Genomic DNA, 26,537 nt, shown 5'->3' on the forward strand with positions numbered 1-26,537 from the left:
TCTAGTTACAGTTGGACTTTATTTACTTATAAGTTTACCAGTGAAGGCAGTTGGTTCAACTGGATGTTTTTAGGTGTATCAGAGAGAGGCCGAATACAAATGCATGCCGAACTTCTTAGAGATTTATCTGTGACAAATCTGAAAAAAACGTTATCATTTTCTGACGTATTGATCTATTACATAATTGTCAGGTTTAAACAACCTAAAATACTTATAACATCACAAAAAGAAGAGAAAGACAAAGAATTAGTTATTTCACTTGCTGTGAGGAGAACGGACAGTGATGTTTTCAGTTACAATCTCCTACCGCTCTGAAAACCATCTGTCCGACCCTCTCTTTTTATTATCTTTTCGGGGGTCCCTAATTACAAAGAACGTTACTGTCTAAGGATGGGAAAAACAGCTGCATCGTATACAGGTCATAAACACCATTATCTTTTAACAACACACTTCCACAGTCTCCTCCAATCTTAGGATCAGTGTGTTGTCCGTTCAGCACAATCAGCCTTCATGTTTTATGACCTCCTCAACTGCGGACTGCTTCCTTCTCAGCTCCATTTATGACCTTCGCTTGCAGACAAACTCATCACATCCTTTACTCACACAAACATCATGAAAGGTTATAAAAATGAAATAGTCAAGTTAAAGAATAGAAGAAAATATAAGATAAATCTATATTAAATTATTCCAACAATAATGTGCTAGTAAAATACATTGACAATTATTGCTGCATTGTAAAAAGTGTGTGGGGGGGAGAGGGTGTAAATACTTTTTTGAACATGTGTATATCTATAAAGGTAAAGAATATTTATCAAGGAAAAAAGAAATAATAATAATTTGTGTATGTGGCCATTAGTGAAGGAAAGGATGCCAAGACTGGAAAGATTGAAAAAGGCTACATTTTACATTTGGTTATCAGCCACATTTACCTAAAAGCCTGACACATAAACTATCGCTCCAAAGAAAGAATTCCGACAAATTTTCACAGAAACATAACTTTATGGATATTTTATGTATATTTCATGACATCAGTTCATTATTAACTGTGATACTGCTCAGATACTGCAACACTTGATGGTATGCTCAAACATGTTTCCCACCTTATATGGTCCTATTAATAGCAATCAGGATCTTGAGTCTTCTATCAGTATTTCCAAATGGGTCAAATCTATTTTTCAGATGTTTTATCACAAAGTGACAGTTTGAGCTGTGCAGCTCAGTGTCAAGATGGAGTGGCACTGAGGGGTATTTTCGTGGTTGGCCTTTTGCCCTCATAAAGAATTTATGTGCCCACAGGGATCAATGATAGATATTTCATCTTGTTTCTCTGCAGGTAACCTTTTGATATCGGAGGATAAAAGCAAAGACTGGGACACGTAGTTCTTTTAAACAGAAAATAGAAATATTAATGATAAACCTTTTCTTACAATATGTGACAGCTTGTCTTCCTGTCAGTTCTCATGTCCTCGAAGCAGAGCTTCTAGATCATTCCAGCCAGCCAGGGAGGAAGAAAGAGTCCCACAGATCCCAAAATACACACCAATACAAACATCCAGAGGAATATCCTGTCAATGACCATCGCCACATACTTCCAGTCCTCCTTCACCTGGCAGAAAGGACAAAAAGCACAGAGGGACATTTCAAATTTCACACCACGCCACTTTTCTATTTAACAGCTGGCAGTTTTCACCTTTGATTGATTTCTCTTGAATGGCGGAAGCTTTTTTTCACCACAAGGCTGCTTCTTTTTAAATGTCACTCAATCTTTGCTATGAAATATTCATGGTCAAATTATAGATGTCCTGCTGTTTTGATGACTGTCATCCTGTGACTGTAGATCACACATGTAATGTAGTATTTCTACATTTCACATTGTTAGGCATCTGTTCTTCTAGTATTTGATTTCCAGTGGTATTGTATGGGAAGCAAGGAATGAAGTGCAGCTGCCACTATGTATTTGAGCAAAAATTCCAATAAGATTTATTTGATTCTTGCATAGCCAATTCTTTGCAACAAATTATAATAAAAAATGTTCACTTTTCTGGACATTTAAATATTCTTATACACAGTGATTCCTTACAGATTTTTACCTGTATTTGAGTTTTGCCACTCTTAAATATTATAAGACATTTAATGTCAGACTAATATAATCAAAGTTAATACAAAAACTGTTTTTGTAAGATGATTCCATGTGTTAAGTTATTCTTAGTATCTTTTATTTAATATAGGTTTTCAGTCTCACTGTCTTCACAAATTAAGGCCAAAATTTTGGGACATGAAAGAAGCTAAAAAATTATAAATCTTTAGACAGTAAGTGTGGAAGTGCTGAGAAAAGAAAACTTGGAATGAATTTAGGTGTGATGCTTTCAATGAATGCTATACAAAAGGAAATGTAATAAATATCAAGGCCCGATAAAAAAGTAAATGGAAAAGTGTGAGAATAATTTTGGATGCAGTGCAGGTGCCTATAAAAATAATACAGATGACATATTAGGAAAGGCCACACTATAAAAACACACCAACAAGACAAATGAAATTCAAGCAATTCTTATGCAACTGCAGAAACATTTCCTAAACTCAGGCATGTTACTAAATGACATTTGAGCAGCATTTTATTCTTATTACTGAAATCTCAGATGATTGATTTAGGAAAAATGCAATTTTGCTGGGCAAAAACGAATAAAATAACACAGCTGAAACTAGGGATGCCCCAGTTAAATCCCAGATATTGCCGTAGGGTCCTGTTCACTCAGTGTTGACTGTAATGACAGTCTCTGATAAAACTCAGTTGGTTTACTGTTTTTGTTTACATCATCCACACGCAACACACAATTTTTTCCAGTGGAAAACTATTCTTTACACATCATTTTGTTGATTGAATCTGGGTTTTCTGTTCAAATTTAAAGCTTTTTTCACAGTTTAACAGCTTCCTGTCTATCTGTGACATGTGACCTACTCTGCCAGCTGCACTCAGGTATCCCAACACAGCTCTCAATGCAGGAGACAGAAACACATTTCATTACGTTTTACAACGTTCAAAGATGTGTATGTCTAAAGTGCATTGCAACTGGGGCTGTGACTGGGGTGTACAAGACCCACTGCTTGTCTGCCCCACCCCAACCCCAACCCCAAAGCCCTAAGTGTCTCTGGTGCACAGGTGTCAAACTCCAGGCCTCGAGGGCCGGTAACCTTCAACTTTTAGATGTTCCTCAGCTTGAACACACCTGAATAAAATAATTAGGTCATTAGCAGGACTCTGGAGAACTTGACTGCATACTGAGGAGGAAATGCAGCCATTTGTTTGAGGTGTGTTGTACCAGGGACACATCTAAAAGTTGCAGGACACTGGTTCTCGAGGACTGGAGTTTGACAACCGTGCTCTAGTGCATAATCATGCTTTTAAATCCTTTTTCACACTTAAATTACTGGGTTGTGGTCTATATAAAGTGGAACTGGATTTCTTTGGTCTGAACTCCTTGTTATAGTACCTCCACAGGCCCCTCTTTTACCCCTCTTCTGAGGTGCATCTGAAAGCTTTTGGTGCGGTCTCTTTAAATGTTGTTGAGGCACTTCACACCCCGCCCCCCTCTAGGTCAAAGAGCGCTCCTCTTTTACCCATTCGTCCATTTTTGTAGTTTGATAGCAACTATCTAGCGATGCAGAAACAAGACAAAAATTGCAAAAATAATGCAAAACTGTTAATGTAATAATAATACTAGTAGCTAGGAGCTAAAAGCAGCACACAGCACTAACATGCTACTGCATCATGCCTTCAACACACAACACACATATAAACACACAATAAATGTATGTCTAAAATAAGGTTTGCTGTCATTTTAGCGTTATTTGCAGCTTACGGCTTTGCTGTGTCTGTTGTTTCCATAGACAGAAGGAACTAATCAGATGAAGTATTTTAGCAAATCCTTCTTGATACTGTGTGTGTGTTAGTACACCCAACATCCGAACCAGATTTATCCTCTTGCAGCATAGGCATACTTGAGCTTGGACTTCAAAATCGCAGCGAGAAATAAATTTGGCGCATACATGAAATTGATCAGTCGGACGTCCATGACTTCATTTAACTGTTACGCAGCAAATACTGTGACGTAACAGTTAAAAAAAATGTAACAGGTAATAGAAAAACTGAAAGGACTGAAAAAAAAATTACCCAAGCAGAAAGATATGTACGTAGTACCTGGAGAGACTAAATTCAACTTTTCTGCACTCCTACAGACTCCAACTACACAACAAAATGTATTTAAAGGGTAAAAAGTGGATTTTGTATGATATGTGCGCTTTAGAATTGAGGTGCTGGATGTGGCCAAATATAACAGAGCAGGGCACTGCATGGTGCTCCCCTGATGCCCGGAAAGCACATTATCCCACACCCCAAGACCCTTGTGCTGTGTAGTGTTGCTTATATTAGGGAGGAAGGGGTGAGCATGCTGGCCGAGGACAGAGAACCCCCCAGAGATCCCCAAAGACACTACGAGGAAGCCCCCTCAGAGCAGCACCACGATCCAACCACTGCCAAGCCAGGGACAATTGGAAACAGACCAAACAAGAGGGCATGGCACCCTACATCCCAGCCCTGCCTCAATGCCAGCACCTGCAGCACCCCCACCCCACTGCCGTCACCCTTATGTTAGATGCACTGCCACCCCAGGGCAACACACCAAAGCCAGGTCTGCCTAGGTTCTCCCGGGGTTCTTGTGTTTTGGGGGGCCTTTGGATGTTTATGTTGAGGATTAACTGGAGGAGTACCCGAGTTCAGGCAAAACCAGAACAATGAAGCAGAGACCAGATGAAAAGTTAAAGTGATGTTTATTTACAGTGAATGATGGAAGTTGATTTGTCCTGCAAAGGAATAGGAAGATGTTAAATGGACTATCCACAGGAGTAATGGTGAGTATATTGAAGAGAGTGTCTCTTTCTTTCTTACAGGCTCTTGGGAGGGAGGTAAGCTCGGCGGAGGAGGCAAAGGAAATCCAGGAGGTAAGTGTTTCAGGTTTTGGAGTCCGTTTGTGTTTCAGGTCCAAGGGAGAGCGAGAGGATTGTTGGCTTCCAGGTGAGAGTTTCCAGGAGGAGTCCACATACACAAGTCCTTAAGCTCCAACAAAATGTAAGTTCCAAACTCCACCAAGTGTCCTTAGGAAACACAAAAATCACAAGGTTACTCGAAAAGGTCTCAAAGATCAATTGTTGGCTGTCTCACTCAGTACCAATGTCACTGAATAATCCGGCGAGGAATGGATCACTTCCAGGAGCTTAAATGCCAGCTGCTCTCATCAGCAGGATCCAGGACAGGTGTGTAGATTGAAAAACTCTGCCCATGCCACTCTGACTCTGGAAAGTAAGTGAACACAAACATATCCCCCAAACAGAACACACTCCTAACAGTCTATGGCTCGGATCTCCTCCGTATCTGTCCCAGGTCCAGCGGGGCAGGTCTGTGGCTCCTCACACTTGTTATTACATATTTTTATGGAGAAACCTTGTATACACAAGCACGCTCACACTCAGAACCAGAAGTGTTTAGATTCAGCTGTTAACATACACAAATGTTCTATATTGAGCTGCATTTGCCACTAAATACATCTTGCATTCATAAGTAGTGTGCACTTTTTGGTAAAAAAGCTGTTAATATGAATTTTTCTGCAGGTGTTGAAGCAAGCAGGGTGTTTTCTTGTATTCTCATCCTTCTTTCTCTCCTTCATTCTTTTCTCCTTCTCTCCCCTTTTCCTTTTTGCCCCACCTTTCTCTCCATCGTGCTTCTTATTTTTTTCCTTTTCGTTTTTGTCCATAACAATTGAAATAATCCCAAAGGTGTTTCTCATAAAGTTTCTTTTATAAATATCAAGAAGAGCTTTAAAGTGTAAGCTGTAATGCTCCACTTGTGAAAGTAAATCATTTGGGCTACCTATATGGAGGTCCAAAAGGGACAAAATTAAATAAAAAAATATGCCATGAAATAAATAATTAAATGTGAATGTCACGTGAAACAAATAAATGTACCATGGAATAAATAAATGTACCATTAAATGTCTCATGAAATAATTAAAACATACAATTTTATTTATGCAGTACATCATTAAATAATTTAATATACCATTAAAATATGAAATGCACAATTCAATAATTAAATGTCTCATCAAATATTTAATTTAATTTAATTTAATTATTTTATTTATTTATTTATTTTTACTGTGTCCTGTCCGGCAGAGTATTGCTCAGAATTGTTGTCTGAGTGCCAAGAAATTGCCCAACAGATTTACTTTCACAAGCGGAGCATCACAGCTAATGCTTTAAAGCTCTGCTTGATATTTATAAAAGAAACTTTATTATAAACTTATTTGGGAATATTTCAATTGTTACGGACATGGAGACTGAAATGAAAAGGAAAAAAGAAGCTCAAAAAAGAGAGAGATGGGGGAAAAAGGGGAGAAAAGGAGGAAAGAGTGGAGGAGAGAAAGAAGGATGAAGAGAATACAAGATTACACCCTGCTTGCTTATACACCTGCAGCTGTTTTAAAAAAAAGATTTTTAACAAAATAGTTCACGGTAATTCTCAACACCCCCAGAGAAGAGCAGTGGAGAGTCCCCTGGGAACCACCCAGCAGCGACAGTGCAGAAGCCCCAGGGAGCCGCAGCGACGAGCCCACAGGCCCCGCCGGCAGCCGTCCACGCCCGAGCAGATCCAGCCATGGACCCAGAGGCCCAAGACCCCGGGACACACCACCCCCCAAGCAGAGGCCCGGCAGAGCCCAGGGGGCCAGGCCCCGGCAAGCAGCCCCCGGGAGTGAGCCAGCACATACCAAAGCACCCAGCCCCGGACACCAAGAACCACAAGTACACCAGCGGGCAGAGACTCCAACCACCGGCAGGCGGTGTGGCGGGGAGGAAGCTGATCCAGGAGAGGGAGCAGTCCAAGACCCAACCTGTCGCAAAAAAACCCAAAAAAAACAGGCACACACAGTCACAATCACCCACTGCCACCCTCATGCATACACATAAAATCACTCACACCCAACGTAAGGATAAACAACAATGGACGTCATACACTCACTCACACTCCCCATGCATACTCTATACTCCCAGGTCCAGGCGCCGGTACCCCCTAGGGGCAACCAGCCCCCGGACCCAGGAGGTGGTCCCCTTCCCTCCTGGGGCAGAGGCAGGCAGACAGCGCCGGTACTGCCCAAACCCGGGTGACCCCGGCCCAGCTCCCAACCCCCGCCCCGAACCCAGTCCCCAACAACCCCCATCCACCTCCGGAGAGGGGGCTATGTACAAAAGAGGGGTCCACATGGCCCAAAGCAACCCGCCAACCGGAGCTGCCCCAGGACGGAGCAGTCCCGACCCCCCAACGAGCTCCGATCCCAACCCCATGAGTCTCCCACCCCCAGTGAACCCCAACAAGAACCTCCCCACAGGGCCACCCCCAACAAGGACATCGATATCGAACACATACCCCCAAACCCAAACGCCACGAATCCCCACCCCCACAGGGGCACACCCCCACAGGTGAACTCCGTGGCCGAGAAGCCGATGAAGCCACACCCTCACAGCGCAATCTCCACACACAGCCCCGCTCTAAGAACCCCCGCCGCACTCTGCTCCCCAACCACACAGCGCGCCACAAAGGCAAGGCAAGGGCCCCGCGCAACGCCACCCCCGCCCACTGGCGCAACAGGGCAGACCCCACTCAGCACCGCACCCACAACCGGACCCCTACCCCGCACCATGACGGGACAAACTCATCCACCAAGAAGTCCCCAGCCAGCGGCAGGCACCCAGGGCCAGTGACCCCACCACGCCCCCCTCAGCAACAGAAAACACTACATCACTGCCACTGCAACGACCGCCCAGGGAGAAACACGTGGTGTTACCTGTGTTTGTATGCAACAAACTATGGGAAGTTCATTTAGTATCTTGAATATTTATAGCATAACCTTATCAAAATTGTAAAACCAAGGCAAGGACAGCAATAGGAGTTTAATGCCAATGAAAAGTATACCTCCACCTATCTCCAGATGCATGCTTGTTAGCTGGTTTTGAAGCTCAAGCTTGTTTATATTGTTGGACCACTGTCAACAAGTTTAAAATAGGAGGGTGAGAAATCATCTGTTACTGTGGTATTCAGCAACAAAAATTATGCCATTTTAGAGTAGCAACTAAACATTTTAGCAACAAGAATCAAGCAAGATCGAAAGAAGCTGTCTAAGTCATCTGTATTCTTATGAGTGGAAATACTTACAAGTGCCTTCATAAAGCACATGGGAGGAAGGACATATAAAATTGAACTCAGGAAACTGAAATATTTCATTTACAGTGTTTTGGAGGAGGAAACTTTAAAGACTCGTGTTTATGGACATTTCTATAGCCTCAGGAATGGCATGCAGAAATGAGTATTCAGCAGCAAACACTATGAGGGAGCATACTGGTTCATTTTTAAATTCTGTAGAATATCTTTCATTTTTTTAAAAGCAGGTTCAGCCATACATTTCTACATGGTATTGTTGGCAGGAGACTGGATATCTTTCTCAGATCACAATATGCACAGACATATCTCATCTCTGATGTGAAAAGATCAATGGTAACCTTTCACTTTAATCACACATTAGTTTAGAATATTTTGAAGGAAAAAGAAATGGAAAGCCTGTCTTTAAATTGATATTTTAATGTCATCAGTTTAATTACGTTGCTGTACTTATTTAAGGTGTTTATACTGTCCAACATTTTTCCTTAAATTTTGCTTTTGAAATGCCAGATTTTATTTGTTTCTTAGAGTTTTTAAAGTCTTTCTTTTTTCTCTCATTTAAAGTCAACTGACCTTTGTCGAAGGAATGTTTATTTTGTTTGTTAAGCCATTTTACTTTGACCTATAAATCTGTAGATATAAACAAGTCCCTAAACTTAGGAGATAGACCAGTGCTATGTCAACACAAAACAGTATGCTTGACAAATAACCAATTTAAATTAGATCTTTAAGGACTCTGTGGTAGAAGGTTTTGTTAGGCCTCACACGTTTTCGTTTGTCCTTCACCTTTCAGCTTTCTTTATATTGTTAAGCACACACTGCACAAATTACCTTCTGTATGGCTTTATCAGAACCACTTTTAAAAGATTACAAATGAGCCTGGCTCCTTTGAATAAAGATGTAAAAAATAATAACCAATGATTTGACTCATTTTGAGCCAACTATCTACATACATATGAAATATTGTCTGACCACAGTTTGTTTACTTGATGCACCTCTTGTCCCACACCCTAATTATAATCAGAGGTTATCAGTTGTTTGTGGGTAATGCTTTATCACCAAGGCTTAGTGAGTTAATAGAAAAAAGTAAATTCTTATAACTTACTGAAAAGTCTGCATCCTCTGCTTTGAGATGATCAGCGATGTACTGAACTCCCTCTATGGCTCGTTGCATACCTGGGGAAATTGCTGGAATAGGAGTATCTTGTTGGGTGCTTGCGTCTTTGGTGGACACTGTTTTGGGGGTTTTGGCCAAGTGCTCTTTAGACACCATTCCTTTCACCAGTCTTGGGGTCCCCAATATGCCATCATTGTGCAGACAGCAGTACTGGAAGCTCTGAGAGCGACAGAGATGTTCAGATCTCAGTGGAACCTGCTCATGTTGGTTGCACATTTGCTCTGCACTTTGGGAACGGCCATTTAGGGCCAGAGTACTTGGTTGATCTTCAGACAAGTTGTGAAGTGAGCCCAGAGGTAAAGTTGGAGGCAAAGATAACTGAGAAGCGCACATGGTTGAAGAGTTGTGTCCACGTAGACAATGCTTTTCTGTGAGGACCGAGTATTTGGCGGAAGCAGACCTGTGGAAAATGTTGGCATTCAATGGATGATCTTTACTGTGGTCATCTCGAGGGGAAGAAGGTGGAGACGGTGAGCAGACGAGGATTCTTGGACTGTCAGCTGGAGTTTTTGGGAGTGTATTATCTGCCAGTGTCATCTGTCTCAGCTCCGTGTCCAGCCCAATCCAAAAAGCTTGCGAGTTGTTTGTTGTGGAAATCATGGTTGGGCGGTGCATCATCTCAATGAGCTTCTTGCAGTGCTGCTTTGCTGTGCCTGGTGGACGTTTCATGAAGAGAACTCGAGGCACCAAGTCCAAGAAAACCCTACGCACCCAGTGAGGCATGCCGTGGGTTTTTGGCGATCGGTGATGCACATTCAACACAAAGACTGTGATTATAATGGAGAGTGTGACAAAGACCATTGTGAACAGCAGATATTCACCAATCAGGGGGATCACCAGTGATGTGGAGGGAATAATCTCTGTGATCAGCAGGAGAAATACTGTTAGCGACAGTAGAACTGAAATACATAAGGTGATCTTCTCTCCACACTGGGATGGCAAATAAAATACCAGAACAGTCAAACAGGAGATAAGCAGACAGGGGATAATCAGGTTGATGGTGTAGAACAAGGGTAGCCTCCGAATGATGAAGTAGTAAGTGATATCTGCATAGATTTCTGTACAACACTCGTATTTCTTTGTGTTGTACTTGCCCACTGCATTGACAATGACCCACTCGCCACTCTCCCAGTAGTCCATCTGATCTACATCACTGGCCATGCTGATGAGATCGATCTTGGCGCGATCATAGGTCCAGGAGCCAAACTTCATCTTGCAGCTCTGCTGGTCGAAGGGAAAAAAGGTGACGTCTATGCTGCATGATGACTTATAAATGGCTGGAGGTGTCCACTTTATGTGGCCATCATAGAACAGGTGCGCTTTCGTGAGGTGAGTTACAGCAAAGTCGCCATCCGCACTAAAAGGAGAGGAGCATAAGAGAAGAAAATGTAGGAAATTTAGTTTAAATTTTTGCCATGGTTAAAAGCTTTGTTGTAAGGCTAAAATCTCTGGAAAATTTGATGAGGATATATTTTGGATTGGTCTATGTATCACAAACTCTCAACTACCTCACTTCTGGATAAAAAAATAAGTATCATGGAAACAGCTATGCTTGTTACATTGAAAATCTAAAAACATTCCACATTATGGCAAAATATTTTATTAGTTTTTGTTCATTGAAATTAAAATTCCCATGGCTGGGAATAGAAATGTATTAGTGTTGGTTAGACTACATGATACTATATTGCCGTTCCATGTATTACTGTGTTCCTGAGGGTAATAGTTAAATTAGTTTTATTTACATTATTAGTAGATGTGACAAACCTATTATGAAACTATACCTATATAGCTATTTTTGTTTTTTAGTTGAATTGTGTTGTTTAAAAAATGGATTAGTTATCGCTAAATAATTAAAAACATTTGTTTTCATGCTAATTTTGATGAAAGAGTTTTTCTCTGCCCCTTTGATCTGACGGTGCAACGGCTGCTCAAACCTCCTTTCTTTTAATTATCTGTGTCTAGTTTATTTGGCTAATCAACTTGTAGACACTGAAGCTTTTACTTTATTACAGATCTGCGCTCACACACCTGAGCACCACATTCCCGCCATCAACTGAGTCATCTGAAGTACATATATGTAATAGCATGAAAGCAACAGCCTATTCTACATCTGATAGTGCTTGTTACATGAGCCTTATAGTTTGAAAAATATATATATTTTTGGGTTTAAAATCGATTTTTTTAGATGTGTTCTGACCTAATCTGAAATCAAATATTGGTTTGGGGTCCAGATCAAGCCAGTTTAAAATTATGTTGTGTTTAGTCCCTGAATAAACACAACATCTGTTGGGTTTCCCCAATTCTTTGGGAGCTGCACGGAGAGCTGCAGAAACACTATTTGTTAAATGTTATGATGTTTACAGCCCAAATGTGCTGTGGAATTGCACTGAAATATGCTGAGAATATGGTGAATTATCAGCATGCAGGAATGCCAGATATGACTGACAGTTTCCAGCCCAAACATACCAGCAATTTGAGCAATTTGATAGTACCCAGTGCTACTTCTTTGAAACAGTTATTCCCTACACTTGAGAAGACAGCTGATAAGTTTCTTCACTGGCACTCTAGAGTGTCGTCTGGATATGGGAAAAACTCAGTGGGTAAGTTTTTAACTACTGGGCTATTTGTGATGGATATCACCCATTTGGGGGAAAGCAGCTCCAGTTTGCGTAGCATCTCCATTGATGCAGGCAGGCGCGTTTGAGATTGCACAAGCACTTTTTTCAAAAAAGCAAAACACCATGCTTTGATTGTCAGTTTAGGCACTAGTGTACTTGCCTCATGCAGTTGGTGAAATATGGTACCCAGGTGAGTATCCTGATGTGAAAGGTAGATGCTGGCTGATTTAAGAGTCAAGAAAATAATAAGATCCTTAAATACACCTAGCGTCTCTGCAGTGTCCAGTTGGAACCTTTAATTTCTTTTAATATGAGGTGGAGAAAGTGCATGCAAAGACTTTACTTTGCCAATGTACATTTCTTTCAAAATCCTGGCTGAATAGCAGTGCTCAGCATCACTACACTAACCACACTAAAGTGCAATTTAAGGACATCATCTTGATCCAGAACCCCTTCAATGCAGTCTGAGATCACCAACCAATGGGTCAAGCTTCGGGATATCATCTTCAGCAGGCAGCCTTCTTCATTCAGAGTCTCATATACAGCCTCATAATCACTCTGGCGCTTTGCTGGGTGAGCAAAAAGTTTTCCTTTTCTCTTATCACGTATTCCAGATTGCTAGGGTGAAGTTGCATGGCTTTGTTAGCCACAATATCCAGAGAATGACAAGCACAACTTCTAAAATAGGGCAGCAGAACAGACTTTATCACTGCAGAACCCTTCATTCCATGTATTTTGAATGCTCCCACCTTGACTTCAATAATATCCATTAAACCACTGACTACAATAAAAGACGTGAAACAAGTGCGACCTGGTTCTGACCAGAACCAGATCCCATTAAGAATTCAAAAGACTTGATGCTCGGAACACGAATCTATGTTTTTTTGTGACACCATGTTCGTTTAACTTGTGATGTTGTGCTCGGATTTCTGTTATACAATCCTTGCTTTGAGCTTTGGAGTCATCCTCTTGGACAGGGGTAATGCATGATTGTAGCTCTGGATCTGTTCCCGATTCCTTTCAGTATATTTTCCTTTATTTTTCCCACATTGGCATGATGCTGTCTCTCAAGATCAAGTCAACGTACCTCAGTATAGCTTGGTCGAACTCTTAACACCATTGGGGGCGTTTACTGACCAATGCCATTTTACAGAGACAGTTGATTAATCAGTGTCTACTTTCTAAAAACCCACCAAATGTTGTCAGAACCAGGCCAAATTTAATGAACCTACCCAAAGATATTTTTTCCGTGTTCAAAATAGGCCTTAATAGGCAGAAACCTGCCCAATCTGGCAACACTGTGAGTGAGTCGCATCACAACAGGGAGTACAGAAACTTCTCCTGGAACAAACTATGTGTGGCTATCAAGAAAAATGACTACTGCAGAATGTCACTGGTGAGTCACTTAAATGCAATACAATCACAATCATAACGTAAAACACGTGGTGTGTTGCTTTACAACATTGTTTGTGCTACTGAGTTTGTAAGCACATACAACTGAAACCAGAGCTTTACAAACACTACATAAAAGACACACAAGCTTTTGTCCCCTCACTGTGTGAAATTAAATCAGACTGAACTTAACCTGTTTTAGGTCAGTTAGATATAGTTATATCTGTTGACAAAGTTCAAGAATAATAATAATTTTTAACCTTCCTCAAATTCAGAGTTTAACATTTATTTCCTTAGTATTTAGCAAAATTGTCTTTAAAATGGTCTGACTTCAAACTTCTGGGAATCCTTCCACGAGCTCCTCACAATGGTTTGCTGAAATTTTGTTTTTTTCTTCCAAACAGAACTTATGTAACTGATCAGGTTTGTGAGCAGGCTTGCTCACACACACCTTTTCAGCTCTGATCACAAATTTTCTATGTCTGTTTGTCCATATATCCTTGTGTTTCTTTCCAAACTGTAATATGGCTGACTATGTTGCTTTTGCACTGATGGCTTTTTCCTTCCTAATTGGCATTTTACATCTCAAATCAGTAATGGACTTATTTTACTGTGGACAATAACTCTTTCTTACAAGCTTCAGCCAGCATTTCTACAAGGTCTTTTGTGGGGGGTTTTCTGGGGTTGATTTGCACATTTGGGCTAAGGCACGTTGATTTCTCCAACACAGAAGCTGTTGCATTCTTGAACTGTATGATGCCTGGATAGTCCCATGCTGCTTGTAATTGTGTATAATTGTTTGAACCGATGACTGTTGCACCTTTAGACATCTGGAAATTGTACCACAAGATGAACCAGACTTGTAGAGGTCCACAATTCTCTTCATGGTATATTGGATGATATGTTTTCTTTTCTGTCTACTTTTAAGGCTAGGCTTAAAACTTTCCTTTTTGATAAAGCTTATAGTTAGAATGGCTTAGTTTATCAGGGAGGGAGCCTTCCTCCCTCCCTGTTGGATGGAGTAAGGGGGAGTCAGGTTTAGCCTAAACCGGCTCAGTTATGGTTGAGGTGCAAACACACCCTCCATTTATGCTACCTGTATGACTCCTTCTCTTTTCCAATGGTTATAATCAGTCTGACAGAGAGAGGTATCCCAATCCTTGTGGTTTTTAGTATAACAATGACCATCAGTGGGACCCTTTGTGAGGTGCCTTGAGATGACATTGTTGTAAATAAGCGCCATTTAACTAAATAATCTGAACTGAAACTATCTGTGTAGTTATGCTGCTATAGGCTTAGGCTGCTGGAGGACATAACGACCACTTTCACCCTCTTCGCTACATTCTCACACTACTCTCCAATTTTGCATTATTTGCTGTTATTTCAGCTTTTAACTTTGTTCTCTCTATTCTCTTCCTAGAAGCTACACCTGGACTGGCTCTGTGTCTGCCTAGACATGGCGATTGACTGAGCTTAACTGTAACAAACTCTATGTGCTCTCTTTCTGACTCTAACCTTGAAAACTGGCTCAGAGTTTATCTGTTCTTTCTTTCTAGGTGAAACGCCTAAAGGAGCTACATCCATTAACATTTACTTTTCCTTCCCATAGAAAGTACTCCTGGATCAGTGCTTCTGTGTTCTTTTTGTGTCTCTGCTCTGTTCTCTCAAACCCCCAGTCGGTCATGGCAGATGGCCGCTCATACTGAGCCTGGTCCTGCTGGAGGTTTCTTCCTGTTAAAAGGGAGTTTTTCCTCTCCGCTGTCACTACATGCATGCTCAGTATGAGGGATTGCTGCAAAGTCAACGCCAGTGACTGTCCACTGTCTCTACATGCACATCCGGGAGGAGGGAATGCTGCAAGTCACTGACTGGATGCAATCTGCTGGGTTTCCTTAGACAGAAAAACTTTTTATCCAATTTTAATAAAAAGCTAACTCCGACTGCACTGTTCAATTGTTAGGATTAATTGGAATGTATGAACCTGACTGTTGTGAAGTGCCTTGAGACAACATGTGTTGTGAATTGGCGCTATATAAATAAAACTGAATTGAATTGAATGTTTTGATTTTTCATTGATGTCACACAAGGAAACAGTACATTTAAAGTGTTGCTTAAAAACACATCCACTGGTGTTCCCCCAATTAACCCAACAATCACAATCACAATGAATCACAATCTTACAAAAGCTATGACATCATCATCCAAACTGATTAAAGGAGAAGTGATCTAGTGTATGTAGACTTTGATCTGAAGAAAGCAATTCTCTATATATCAGACAGTGAGGAAAAAACGTCTATTTGAACTGCAGACATTGGACTGGACCCGGCATCAGCTAATACCTGTTCTTAAATGACTTGGATAGGTGTTAAATATGTCCTGATTGGGACACCCCTACGGCTTTTTTATTTAAAAAATGTTTCAATCTTATGAAGAAAATCTGTCCAAAAAATAAAATAGTCATACATTGCCTTATCAGTTAAAACTACAATTATGTATGACAGCTTCTCCTTTTGTTCCAGCTGCAGTTTAAAAAAATTGATTGACCTCCCTGATTTTGAGGCAATTAACCTATTCTACAGCTCTGTCACAGCAGGCACTACATATTGCCTCCCCATTAAACACAGCCAATTACAGTTCATCATTTACTACTAACAACATGTATTACTTTCTATGATTTAAAAATTTCTTTGTAAACTTTTCCATTAACGCTGATCTGGTTCTCATTTATTTCATCTTAATAACTTTGCAAACGGGCAAAAGATCAGGAAACAGATTCATCATGTTTTCCCTCCAGACACACCATCTGTTCAAATGAAGTCATCAAAATCTGGAAGTGACTTGACATATAATTTTGAAAATGGTGACAATTACAAACAGTGGAAGAGGAGCATTTTAGCGTAATGTATTGAAACTGATCCTTACTTGTTGTAGAGGACAATATCAGGTCTCCAGATGATCTCTGAGGGTATACGTATTGAGGTGACATTTTCATATTCTTCTGGGTTCCAACGCAGTTTGTAGTCATTCCATTCCTGCAAGAAAACATCCGTTAAATTCATGTATTGCAGCTTTGTATTAAAATGCATCTTTAGCATTAGTTTTGTCTCCAATAATCTCTTACTTGCTTAACCCAGACATTTGTTGTCATCATCTGGTTCTTCTCATCCTTTAATACAAAGAAAAGCAAATATTGCAACATAAACTTCCACCCAAATAACTGTATCAGTCTGGAGTTCTAGAGGTTCATTGTGTAACACACCAAGAAAATAAAATGTCAGCTTCTTGCAGAAGCACCCTGCTACTTTTTTGGCAAGCTGCTCTCTCCAGCTCTTCCTCAACAGCATCTAAGATGTGGCAGTCAGCGAATACACTCCATAGGAAAAGACAACTTCAGCTGGAGTTGACACTCACAACCAGGCATTAGGAGCAAACGCTGTCAACTAACTGAACGTCAAAAAAATAGAACATTTTCGCCAAAGTGAGGCAGGCTGCATAATCTATAAGGTACTTCAGCTAAGTTTGTGTGAGTATATGGAACTGGATTGCATGCACGTGAAAAATACACATGGATGTGTTGGAAACCATGAGGAAAAGCATGAATAAACATGTTCTGGTAAGATGTATAGACTGCATATCTGCTTGGATGACAGCTGTGTATATTTACTGCATGTGTTAGCATATCTGACAAATGGATTTAATTTGAGGAAAAATAATAGAATCTCTTTTGTTGTGGTTTCATTTCTGCTGATAAGTGATCTGTCTCAAAATGTATTTCACTTGCTTGATGAAGGCTTGAGCTAGCTGTAATGAATGTGGATAAACAGAAAGACTCCAACTGAAAAGACACCTTAATGCTGCGCAAGAACATAATGACAAACCATAACTCCCCCATTCAGTGTGATTTACTGAAGAAGCTAATCTGCTAATTAGCTTTGGTACTTTCAATTGTGTTACCAGTACAGTTTAGCCAGTGCTGCAATTTGTGCATTTATTTGAACTTTTCACACTTTTTTACATTACAACCACAGCTTCTATGTAGGTTTTGTAGAGTTTATATGATACAGTATTTGTATTTAGCTCAATCTACTCTGATAACCCAAAATAAGATCCAGTGCAAAAAATTGCCTTCAGAGTCAACCTGTACTGTATGTAATTTAATCTCACCACAAATACAGCTGTTCTTTGAAGGCGTCAGAGGTTTGTTGGAGAACAATAAAGAATAAACAGATTTATGAAGACCAAAGAATACACCAGGTTTAGGTTATGAAACAACATGGAAGATTTAAACATCTGAAAAACACCTTTAAACATGGAGCACTATTCAGTCCATCATCTGAAACTAAAAAGAGCATGGCATTAAACCTGTCACGATAACAAATGCTTCTAGACAATATATTGTCCCAGAAATGATTGCGATAAATCATAATATTGTTGTTTGTAGACCATTTTCAACATAACATTTTCAATATAATGATAATGGCAAGTAGCTACACCCTCTCAAAGACCAATAAACTTTAATTTCTAAATACCATTTAACACTGGAAAACATTTCAAATATCCAAAATAAATTAAACAACCAAAAACAATAAATAAAATGGATTATGAGGTCTCTGTAAACAAAATTGCCCTTCAAAAAACCGTAATTAGCCTCAGACTGGGAAAATAGGCAAAGCTGCCAGTTTTATAAACAAAAAGCACAAACTAACAACAAAAGCACTCCATTTGAATAAGAGCAGATGCCTCAACAAGCCATATGCGAAACTGTAGCTACTTTAGTCTGGCAGATTAAACAACTAAACGGATGCATCGGATTATGTTTTAGGTGCAAATGCATGTTGGTTGTATTGCAGCATTTAGTTGCTACTGTTTTACAACAAGAAAGAGAGGGAGACATAAGGAAAACAAACAAGCATGTAAATGGAAATTATCTTTCTCATTTTAATGTATTAATTGATTTTATGTGATTAATTGATTGATTGCTTATTGCGACAGGCCTGCATGGCATAACTGAAAACCTACCAAGAGATGGGCATCCACCTAAACTGACAGGCCTGGCAAGGAGGCCATTTGTCAGAGAAGCAGCCAAGAGGTCCATGATAACTCTGGAGGAGCTGCAGAGATCCACAGCTCCAGATGCAAAATCTTTCAATAGGATAACTATTATTTGTGCACTTGAGAAATGTGTCTATTATGCAAGAATGGCATGAAGAGTGTTTGGGTTTTGCCGCAAGTCATGTAGGGGACAGAGCAAACATGTGCGAGTACTATGGTCAAATAAGATCATCACTGTGAAACATGGTGAGGCACCATCATTCTATGGGGATACTTCAATATTGAAAGGGAATCTGATCAGTGTTAATATGAAGCTGAATGGAGCTAAATACAGGTGCTTCTCAAAATGTTAGCATATTGTGATAAAGTTCATTATTTTCCATAATGTAATGATGAAAATTTAACATTCACATGTTTTAGATTCATTGCACACTAACTGAAATATTTCAGGTCTTTTATTGTCTTAAAACGGATGATTTTGGTATACAGCTCATGAAAACCCAAAATTCCTATCTCACAAAATTAGCATATCATTAAAAGGGTCTCTAAACGAGCTATGAACCTAATCATCTGAATCAACGAGTTAACTCTAAACACCTGCAAAAGATTCCTGAGGCCTTTAAAACTCCCAGCCTGGTTCATCACTCAAAACCCCAATCATGGGTAAGACTGCCGACCTGACTGCTGTCCAGAAGGCCACTATTGACACCCTCAAGCAAGAGGGTAAGACACAGAAAGACATTTCTGAACGAATAGGCTGTTCCCAGAGTGCTGTATCAAGGCACCTCAGTGGGAAGTCTGTGGGAAGGAAAAAGTGTGGCAGAAAACGCTGCACAACGAGAAGAGGTGACCGGACCCTGAGGAAGATTGTGGAGAAGGGCCGATTCCAGACCTTGGGGGACCTGCGGAAGCAGTGGACTGAGTCTGAAGTAGAAACATCCAGAGCCACCGTGCACAGGCGTGTGCAGGAAATGGGCTACAGGTGCCGCATTCCCCAGGTCAAGCCACTTTTGAACCAGAAACAGCAGCAGAAGTGCCTGACCTGGGCTACAGAGATGCAGCACTGGACTGTTGCTCAGTGGTCCAAAGTACTTTTTTCGGATGAAAGCAAATTCTGCATGTCATTCGGAAATCAAGGTGCCAGAGTCTGGAGGAAGACTGGGGAGAAGGAAATGCCAAAATGCCAGAAGTCCAGTGTCAAGTACCCACAGTCAGTGATGGTCTGGGGTGCCGTGTCAGCTGCTGGTGTTGGTCCACTGTGTTTTATCAAGGGCAGGGTCAATGCAGCTAGCTATCAGGAGATTTTGGAGCACTTCATGCTTCCATCTGCTGAAAAGCTTTATGGAGATGAAGATTTCATTTTTCAGCACGACCTGGCACCTGCTCACAGTGCCTAAACCACTGGTAAATGGTTTACTGACCATGGTATCACTGTGCTCAATTGGCCTGCCAACTCTCCTGACCTGAACCCCATAGAGAATCTGTGGGATATTGTGAAGAGAACGTTGAGAGACTCAAGACCCAACACTCTGGATGAGCTAAAGGCCGCTATCGAAGCATCCTGGGCCTCCATAAAACCTCAGTGCCACAGGCTGATTGCCTCCATGCCACGCCGCATTGAAGCAGTCATTTCTGCCAAAGGATTCCCGACCAAGTATTGAGTGCATAACTGTACATGATTATTTGAAGGTTGACGTTTTTTGTATTAAAAACACTTTTCTTTTATTGGTCGGATGAAATATGCTAACTTTGTGAGATAGGACTTTTGGGTTTTCATGAGCTGTATGCCAAAATCATCCGTATTAAGACAATAAAAGACCTGAAATATTTCAGTTAGTGTGCAATGAATCTAAAATATATGAATGTTAAATTTTCATCATTACATTATGGAAAATAATGAGCTTTATCACAATATGCTAATATTTTGAGAAGGACCTGTATAGGAAAATCTGGAGGAAAATTTGTTAGAGGTTGCAAAAACATAGAGCCAGAGCTGCAATGGAATGGTTTAGACCAAAGCATATTCATGTTAGAACAGCTCAGTCAAAGCCCAAGGCTAAATCTAATTGAGAAACTGTGGCAAAGACTGAATACCCGAAAACACTTTGCAGATGTAATTACACCAAAATGTGGTTCTAAAAACGATCGAATCGGGGAAAGGCGGATAAAAATCCATGCCACATTTTTAAGGTTATCAATAGTAAGAAAAATTTAATCTCATGTCCTTTTTTTCACCTACTATTTCAGCGCTACTTGGCATTGGCCTATCACATATAATATATTGAAGATAGTTGTTGCAATGTGACAGAGTTTAAAAGGTATGAAACATTTCCAAGGTAGTGTATGTAGAAGGAAAATTAAAGCACTGAAATAATAAAAGAACCATTTTACACAGAAGCAAAAAGCATGAAATGCAAGTTCTGTCTCATTTTTTAAAATATAAGGAAAAATATACAAAACATACAATTCAGAGAATGTACACAAAAAAAGCTAAGAAGTCTAACTGGACTGGTCTAGCTGGACATTAATTATGACCTTTCATCCTGTTTACTGATTAAGCTTAATTAGATTGTGAGGTTTCACTCACCACATCAATTAGCTGGGCAATAGACAGCCCAAAGTGGACCAACACTGTGTCTGAAGTGTTTTGCACAGGTCGGGAGAGCTTATTGTAATGCGCGAACAGGTCCTGGAGGAGCCTCTCTTCAGCATGGGCACGAGGTCCAACTTTGGAAAACACTGAGGGAAGAGAAGACATTAAAAAACATGTGCAAATTTTGCAAGGAAACCATTTTGCAATGTCTTTCTGTTTTTATATTCATGCTTGAAATAGACTCATCTCACATTGATTCAAATGCATATTGCTGCCATTTACAATACATTCATCCTCTGTGAATTTAGCTGATGCAGCTCTACCAAAGAATACAGAGTGTGATGTGAAAGTAGGGTGACCTCTATTATACAGGTGGCGTATGGTTACATGAGACAGTATCTGGGAGATGAGACAAAGGGAGGCAGGGCAGAAGAGGAACAGCAAAAGTGGAAGCATGAATCTGAACTGAAGTGTTTTAGTTGAGATGTCTCATGATGCCCCCCTTCCTCCACCCCTATTACATTTTCATTGGGCGTGATTTGATTTTTTTGTTAGCTGCTCTCACTGATATTTCATTATGTTTGTCCAAAGTACATTTTTCAATGTCTCGTCTTTACTTATATGAACTTACTGTGCTAAAAATCAATTGTACTGGAGCTCAGAAAGATTCTAATTGTGAGTTTAGTCACGTGATGGTAATGGAAGGAAAACCTACAGTGCAACAAGAAAGTATTCAAACCCTTTCACTTTTCTCACATTTTGTTACATAAAAGATGTATTGCAAAACAAATCTGAGTATGTTTATTACAGAGATCTACACACAGTGCCCCATGATAATGTTGCAAAAACAATGTTTCTATGTCAAAAGCATGTTATCCCAGTGTTTCCTAAGTATTCAAATTCGTGGCCTATCTTTTAATTTAAGAACCCTGACAGCAACGGAAGCCTCGAGTGTCATGATTTGTGGGTGCTTTTGGGTTCTCCTTCTTCTTTTTCTTCTTCTTCTTCTTCTTCTTATTATTGATAGGTTTTGAATCATGCTTCTGTTATTTTCCTGGTCATGCTTTAGTTTTTGTCTTCTAGTTCATGTTTTGTCAAGTTAGATTTTTTTTAATCTGGTTATGCTTTAGTTTTATGGTTTACTAGTTGTGTTTAAGTTTGTATTCAAGCCACTTTTTGTTCTCTCCTGTCTTCAATCATCTTCATTCAGTTTACCTGCACCTAGCATTCAGTCTCTTCGTTTCACCTGCTTCTTGCTCCATATATACACATCTGTTCTGTTCATTCCTGGCAGAAACATTAAGGATCACTCTCTCTGTCCGTGTCTTGTCCTTTGATCGTGCCAAGCCTGTCTTGCCCGTCTGCCCATGTCTGTTTTTGCCTTCACCGTCGGTAGTAAGTTTTGTTAATTAAATCATTTTACTCACTGTAATGCTGCCTGCTCGTCTGCATTCCGGGGTCCTCCGCTAGACAAACCCTGACATCGAGTTGTCTTAGATATGTCTTTATACGCATGGCACAACTATTCTTCTTTATTTTCATCTGGTTTTCTCTGCAGATGGTCTAAAGCTCAGTCAGACTGGATTTGCATTAATTTTCGTAACATCCAGTGCTGTTGAATTTAATTTAACTCTGGGTTCTGGTTGGGCCGCTCAAGGACATTTGCAGACGCCTCCTTGGCCTTGTGCTTTCTGGTCATTGTTGTGTTCGGAGACAAATACATTTCTGGTCTGAGGTCCAGAGCACACTGGAGAAGGTTTACTTGAAGAATCTCTATCATTGGTGTCATCTAATCTCAAATGGACCGGCTTTGGGGTGTTTAATATTGCAGATTTGTTTCTCTCTCCCCCAGATTTTCTCCTTTATTATGTCTAAAAGGTCTACACACTATTTATTAGAGTTCATTGTTTGGTTTCTGCTCTGATATGCGCTATTAACAGTGAAACCTTTAATAGATAAGTGTCTATCATTCCAAATCATACTCAGTCAACTGAATTTTCCAGGGGTGGACTCTAGTCCAGTTGTAGAAATATGATGGACGATCAGTGGAAATCCGATGCACCTGAGCTAATTTTTGAGTGTTATTATTATGTTTACATTTTTTTAAACAAATTCATAAAAATGTGTGAAAACATGTTATAACTTCATTAAAATGTCATTTTGTGTAGCTCCTTATAAAGACAATTATACAATCAGTTTTAAACTAAACTAAAAAAATGTGAAAAAAACAAAGGGGTGTGAATAGTTTCAGGTGGTATTTTAACAGGACAAGTTTTTGTTTTCTTCAGAGACATTTTTTTGACATTCTTTAAAGCTTGCTCCTGTGTGAACATCATCTATAAGCACGTTTTGCTGTATTAACTTGTGTTGTCTTTAAAATGGTGACAATGTATTGTCATCAAAGTGCCTCTCTCACATCTGCTGCCCACTCAATCAAAACCGATGGACTGTCTTTTGGCTAACTGAAAACTGGCTTCCACCATTTTGAAAGGATTTGGATCAATATCTTATTAAATTGATATGCTTCTACCCACACCCTCCACCCCAACTCTTCCATTGTTGTTTGGGTCTGTTTGACATGTCTAGACACATGATAACCTTGAAATGTTTGTGCATGTTCTGGTAAAAAATTTATGTTTATTTTTTTTTCTTTATTCATGCAGGGTCACAGAAATGTGGGTTGATGTATTTATTAAAGAAGCGATGTCCCAGATGACTCTCAAGCTGCCTTGCGGCTAATGGGATTGGATAGGAGAGCTGCTCGTGTGCCCTGACAGTGTGTGACTCATGTTTTGCTTACTGTGACATTCTGTAAATATGCATTCTCTTAGATCATTATGGCACCAGCAGCAAAACAGAAAATACTATTGTTAGGCTAGGCAACTATATATATATATACTTATCCAAAGCTTCAGCGACAGCGTTTTCTCTTATTTAATTAAAAAACAAAAACTTTATAAAACATATTTTGTGTTCCCAAGGTTGTGTTTTTGTCAGAGATTATGAATCATATTGTGAATTTAGCCTTGAGCAATAAAATCCTTACCCTCTCAATGAATAATTGGACAGAATCTGGAGTGTACAAAGATGACTGAGATTAGAAAAAGAGCTGAACACAGAGCAAAGTCCCTCTGCTGCCTTTTTGATACATACATACTGTATATATATTATTTCTACAGCCAACTGGGGGAAAAATAAATTGATTAATTAATATTAGTTTAATATTAGTTGATTATTATTATAGATTAGTGGTAAATCATAGAAAGAGTTCCATCTTTGTTGATAAAGAATTTGATGACAAATGTCAGCAAAAATAAGAATTTATATTTTGTCAGTATTATGATCATGATCCCAAGCAACAGGATAAAGGATGGATTATGATCAATTATATGATACATTATATTGTGAAACAAGATGATATACAATTTTGATGAAATGCTATATGATGTTATATAATGTAATACAAAATGATATGATACAACACAATGCAGTAGAATGATATAATAGAATTTAATACTCTGTGATATAATTCAACAGAATGTGATAAATGTTATGATCCTTGGGTGTTTGGTTTTTTTTTATTTTTATTTATGTTTAAGTTTTGATCACATCTGAGTTCTTCATTATTGCTTAAAAGGCCTTGCCATATTCTATTTATTTCTCTGTGTTTATTATCATTAGAAATTTATTGCAATGTAGGTTTATTCCTTTACATTAAGTTTCTTACTTATTTCCTGTGTTCTGTTCTCTGTGTATTCTAGTTTATTCTCTTAGGTAAGTATTAGTCTTTTCCCCCTTGGTTTGTAGTTTCTTTTGTGTCTAGTTTAGTTCCCTTTGTGCCAATTAGTTTCCTTCCCTCAGTTCCCCTGCTCATCACTCTCCTCTCCCAGCTGATCCACATTCCCCCGTTAGCTTGCCTGGATCCAATGTATCTCACGCCTCCCTCAATATAAAAGCTCACTGGTATTCATTGTTACAGGTTTCTCCTGTTTCTCTGCCCGTGCTCCATGTCCTGTTCTCCTTGTGCAAGATCTGTAAGTATTCTGTTTCTATTATTGAACCTCCACCAGGCTCATCCCAAGTTCCTGTCTGCATATTGGCCCTGCTCTCAGCATACAAAATATGGCAATACAATTCTGACATAATGGGAGGACATAATGTGATATGATAGAAAGCTATCTGATGTGATACAATTTGAAAAAAATGCAATGATGTCATACAATATGATGATACGAGATGATACGTGATACAATGCAATACAATGTATGATATCAAGTGATCTAATGTGAAATAATTGCTGTATGATGTGGTTAACTGATACAATAAGATACAATGGTGTGATGTGACAAAACAAAATGGTAAATTAAATGTGATACAATATAATATGATGTGAAATGATCCAACATAATGTAATATGAAGTGATATAAAATGATATGATGTGATATAATACAGAACACTTGTAATATGAAATGTTATGCTTTGATGCAGCGTGATACAATGCAACAAGATGTGACAATACATAATGTTAAAAGAAGTGATATAAAGAGATACAATGTGAAAAAACACAAAACTGTTATACGATGTGACATAAAACAATTTGATATGATACAATTTTATATGATGTGATATGGCAATGCAGTGCGATACAATACGATATGAGATATATCATGATGTGAAGTGACAGTGATATACAAGGCAATAGGATGTGATACAATGGGATATAACTTGATATAATATATGATGCAATAGATTGCAATATGACACATTATATGCTATGTAATATGATTCAATAAAACCCTGATATGTGATAACATATGTTACAATGCCATGCAGTAACTGACCATAGACGATGTTGTGTTATGTGACACAATGTGATGTGATGCAATACAAAGTTTAATAACTCATTTCTCTCATTTAACTCATTTCTGTCTGCCTGTCTTTCTTCCTCTCTGCCCATCCAATATTTGTGGACAGTTATTTATATTGCCAAATGTAATCAGAGATAATACAGCTATAAATGAGGAAATTAAATACCTTACCTCTTGGAGTTATAGCAATAAAAACCAAGCACAGGCATGTGCAAATTTCCATCATGGCTTCAGCAATTTCCAACCTAATGAGTGAACTTTCCCCAACTTTTTCTGGATTTTAGTCCTAGTGGTCAGACATCCTGGAAGCGACCAAACCTAAAAGCTCTGTCATATAGCAGCAGTTCTTCTCAGAGCAGCTTATACAGCTGAATAGAAATCATAGTCATGTCAGTACGTCTGAGCTGAGTTCCCAGTTATTCTTCCATTTGTCCATCATTAGAGTGGCTCCGGTTGTTTTTAGTATTTACAGCAGATTAAAGGACCACAGTCATGAAAAGTAACATCTCTGATCCAACTCTTAAAAGTCCTGTCTCATTTGTCTGGAGTCCTTCATCCAAGTGTAGCTCATCCTTC

General features: G+C 39.5%; 1 protein-coding gene and 1 long non-coding RNA gene across 4 annotated transcripts; one reads left to right on the top strand and one right to left on the bottom strand.

Annotated features, from left to right (window-relative positions):
- Window positions 1-598: 598 nt before the first annotated feature.
- On the bottom strand, window positions 599-26,537 carry chrna4b (cholinergic receptor, nicotinic, alpha 4b). Of its 3 annotated transcripts, none has more exons than XM_047348551.1 (6): window positions 26,133-26,537; window positions 21,087-21,238; window positions 16,569-16,613; window positions 16,370-16,479; window positions 9,366-10,794; window positions 599-1,606 (listed from the first exon to the last, which is right to left on the bottom strand). In XM_047348551.1, exons 1-6 carry the CDS (start codon window positions 26,185-26,187, stop codon window positions 1,481-1,483), a joined length of 1,917 nt encoding a protein of 638 aa, XP_047204507.1. In that variant the 5' UTR covers window positions 26,188-26,537; the 3' UTR covers window positions 599-1,480. The 3 variants fall into 3 exon arrangements, with proteins under 3 accessions (XP_047204507.1, XP_047204585.1, XP_047204440.1); XM_047348629.1 differs by having other exon boundaries at window positions 599-1,610; XM_047348484.1 differs by lacking the exon at window positions 599-1,606 and adding an exon at window positions 4,646-5,148.
- Window positions 5,002-6,603, top strand: LOC124857442. Its single transcript, XR_007035603.1, has 3 exons — window positions 5,002-5,122; window positions 5,220-5,307; window positions 6,582-6,603. It is a non-coding gene; the product is annotated as an uncharacterized LOC124857442 (long non-coding RNA).

The sequence above is a fragment of the Girardinichthys multiradiatus genome, chromosome 1 (assembly GCF_021462225.1).
Source record: "Girardinichthys multiradiatus isolate DD_20200921_A chromosome 1, DD_fGirMul_XY1, whole genome shotgun sequence".
Taxonomy (NCBI): domain Eukaryota; kingdom Metazoa; phylum Chordata; class Actinopteri; order Cyprinodontiformes; family Goodeidae; genus Girardinichthys; species Girardinichthys multiradiatus.

Bases quoted from the DNA above. Each gene is read 5' to 3' on its own strand.
- chrna4b (XM_047348484.1), bottom strand. From the start codon at position 26,187: ATGATGGAAATTTGCACATGCCTGTGCTTGGTTTTTATTGCTATAACT. The intron at 16,480-16,568 runs GTAAGAGATTAT...GTTTTCTTGCAG, and splicing joins CAAATGTCTGGGTTAAGCAA to GAATGGAATGACTACAAACT. The intron at 10,795-16,369 runs GTAAGGATCAGT...CTCTCCTTTTAG, and splicing joins GATATTGTCCTCTACAACAA to TGCGGATGGCGACTTTGCTG.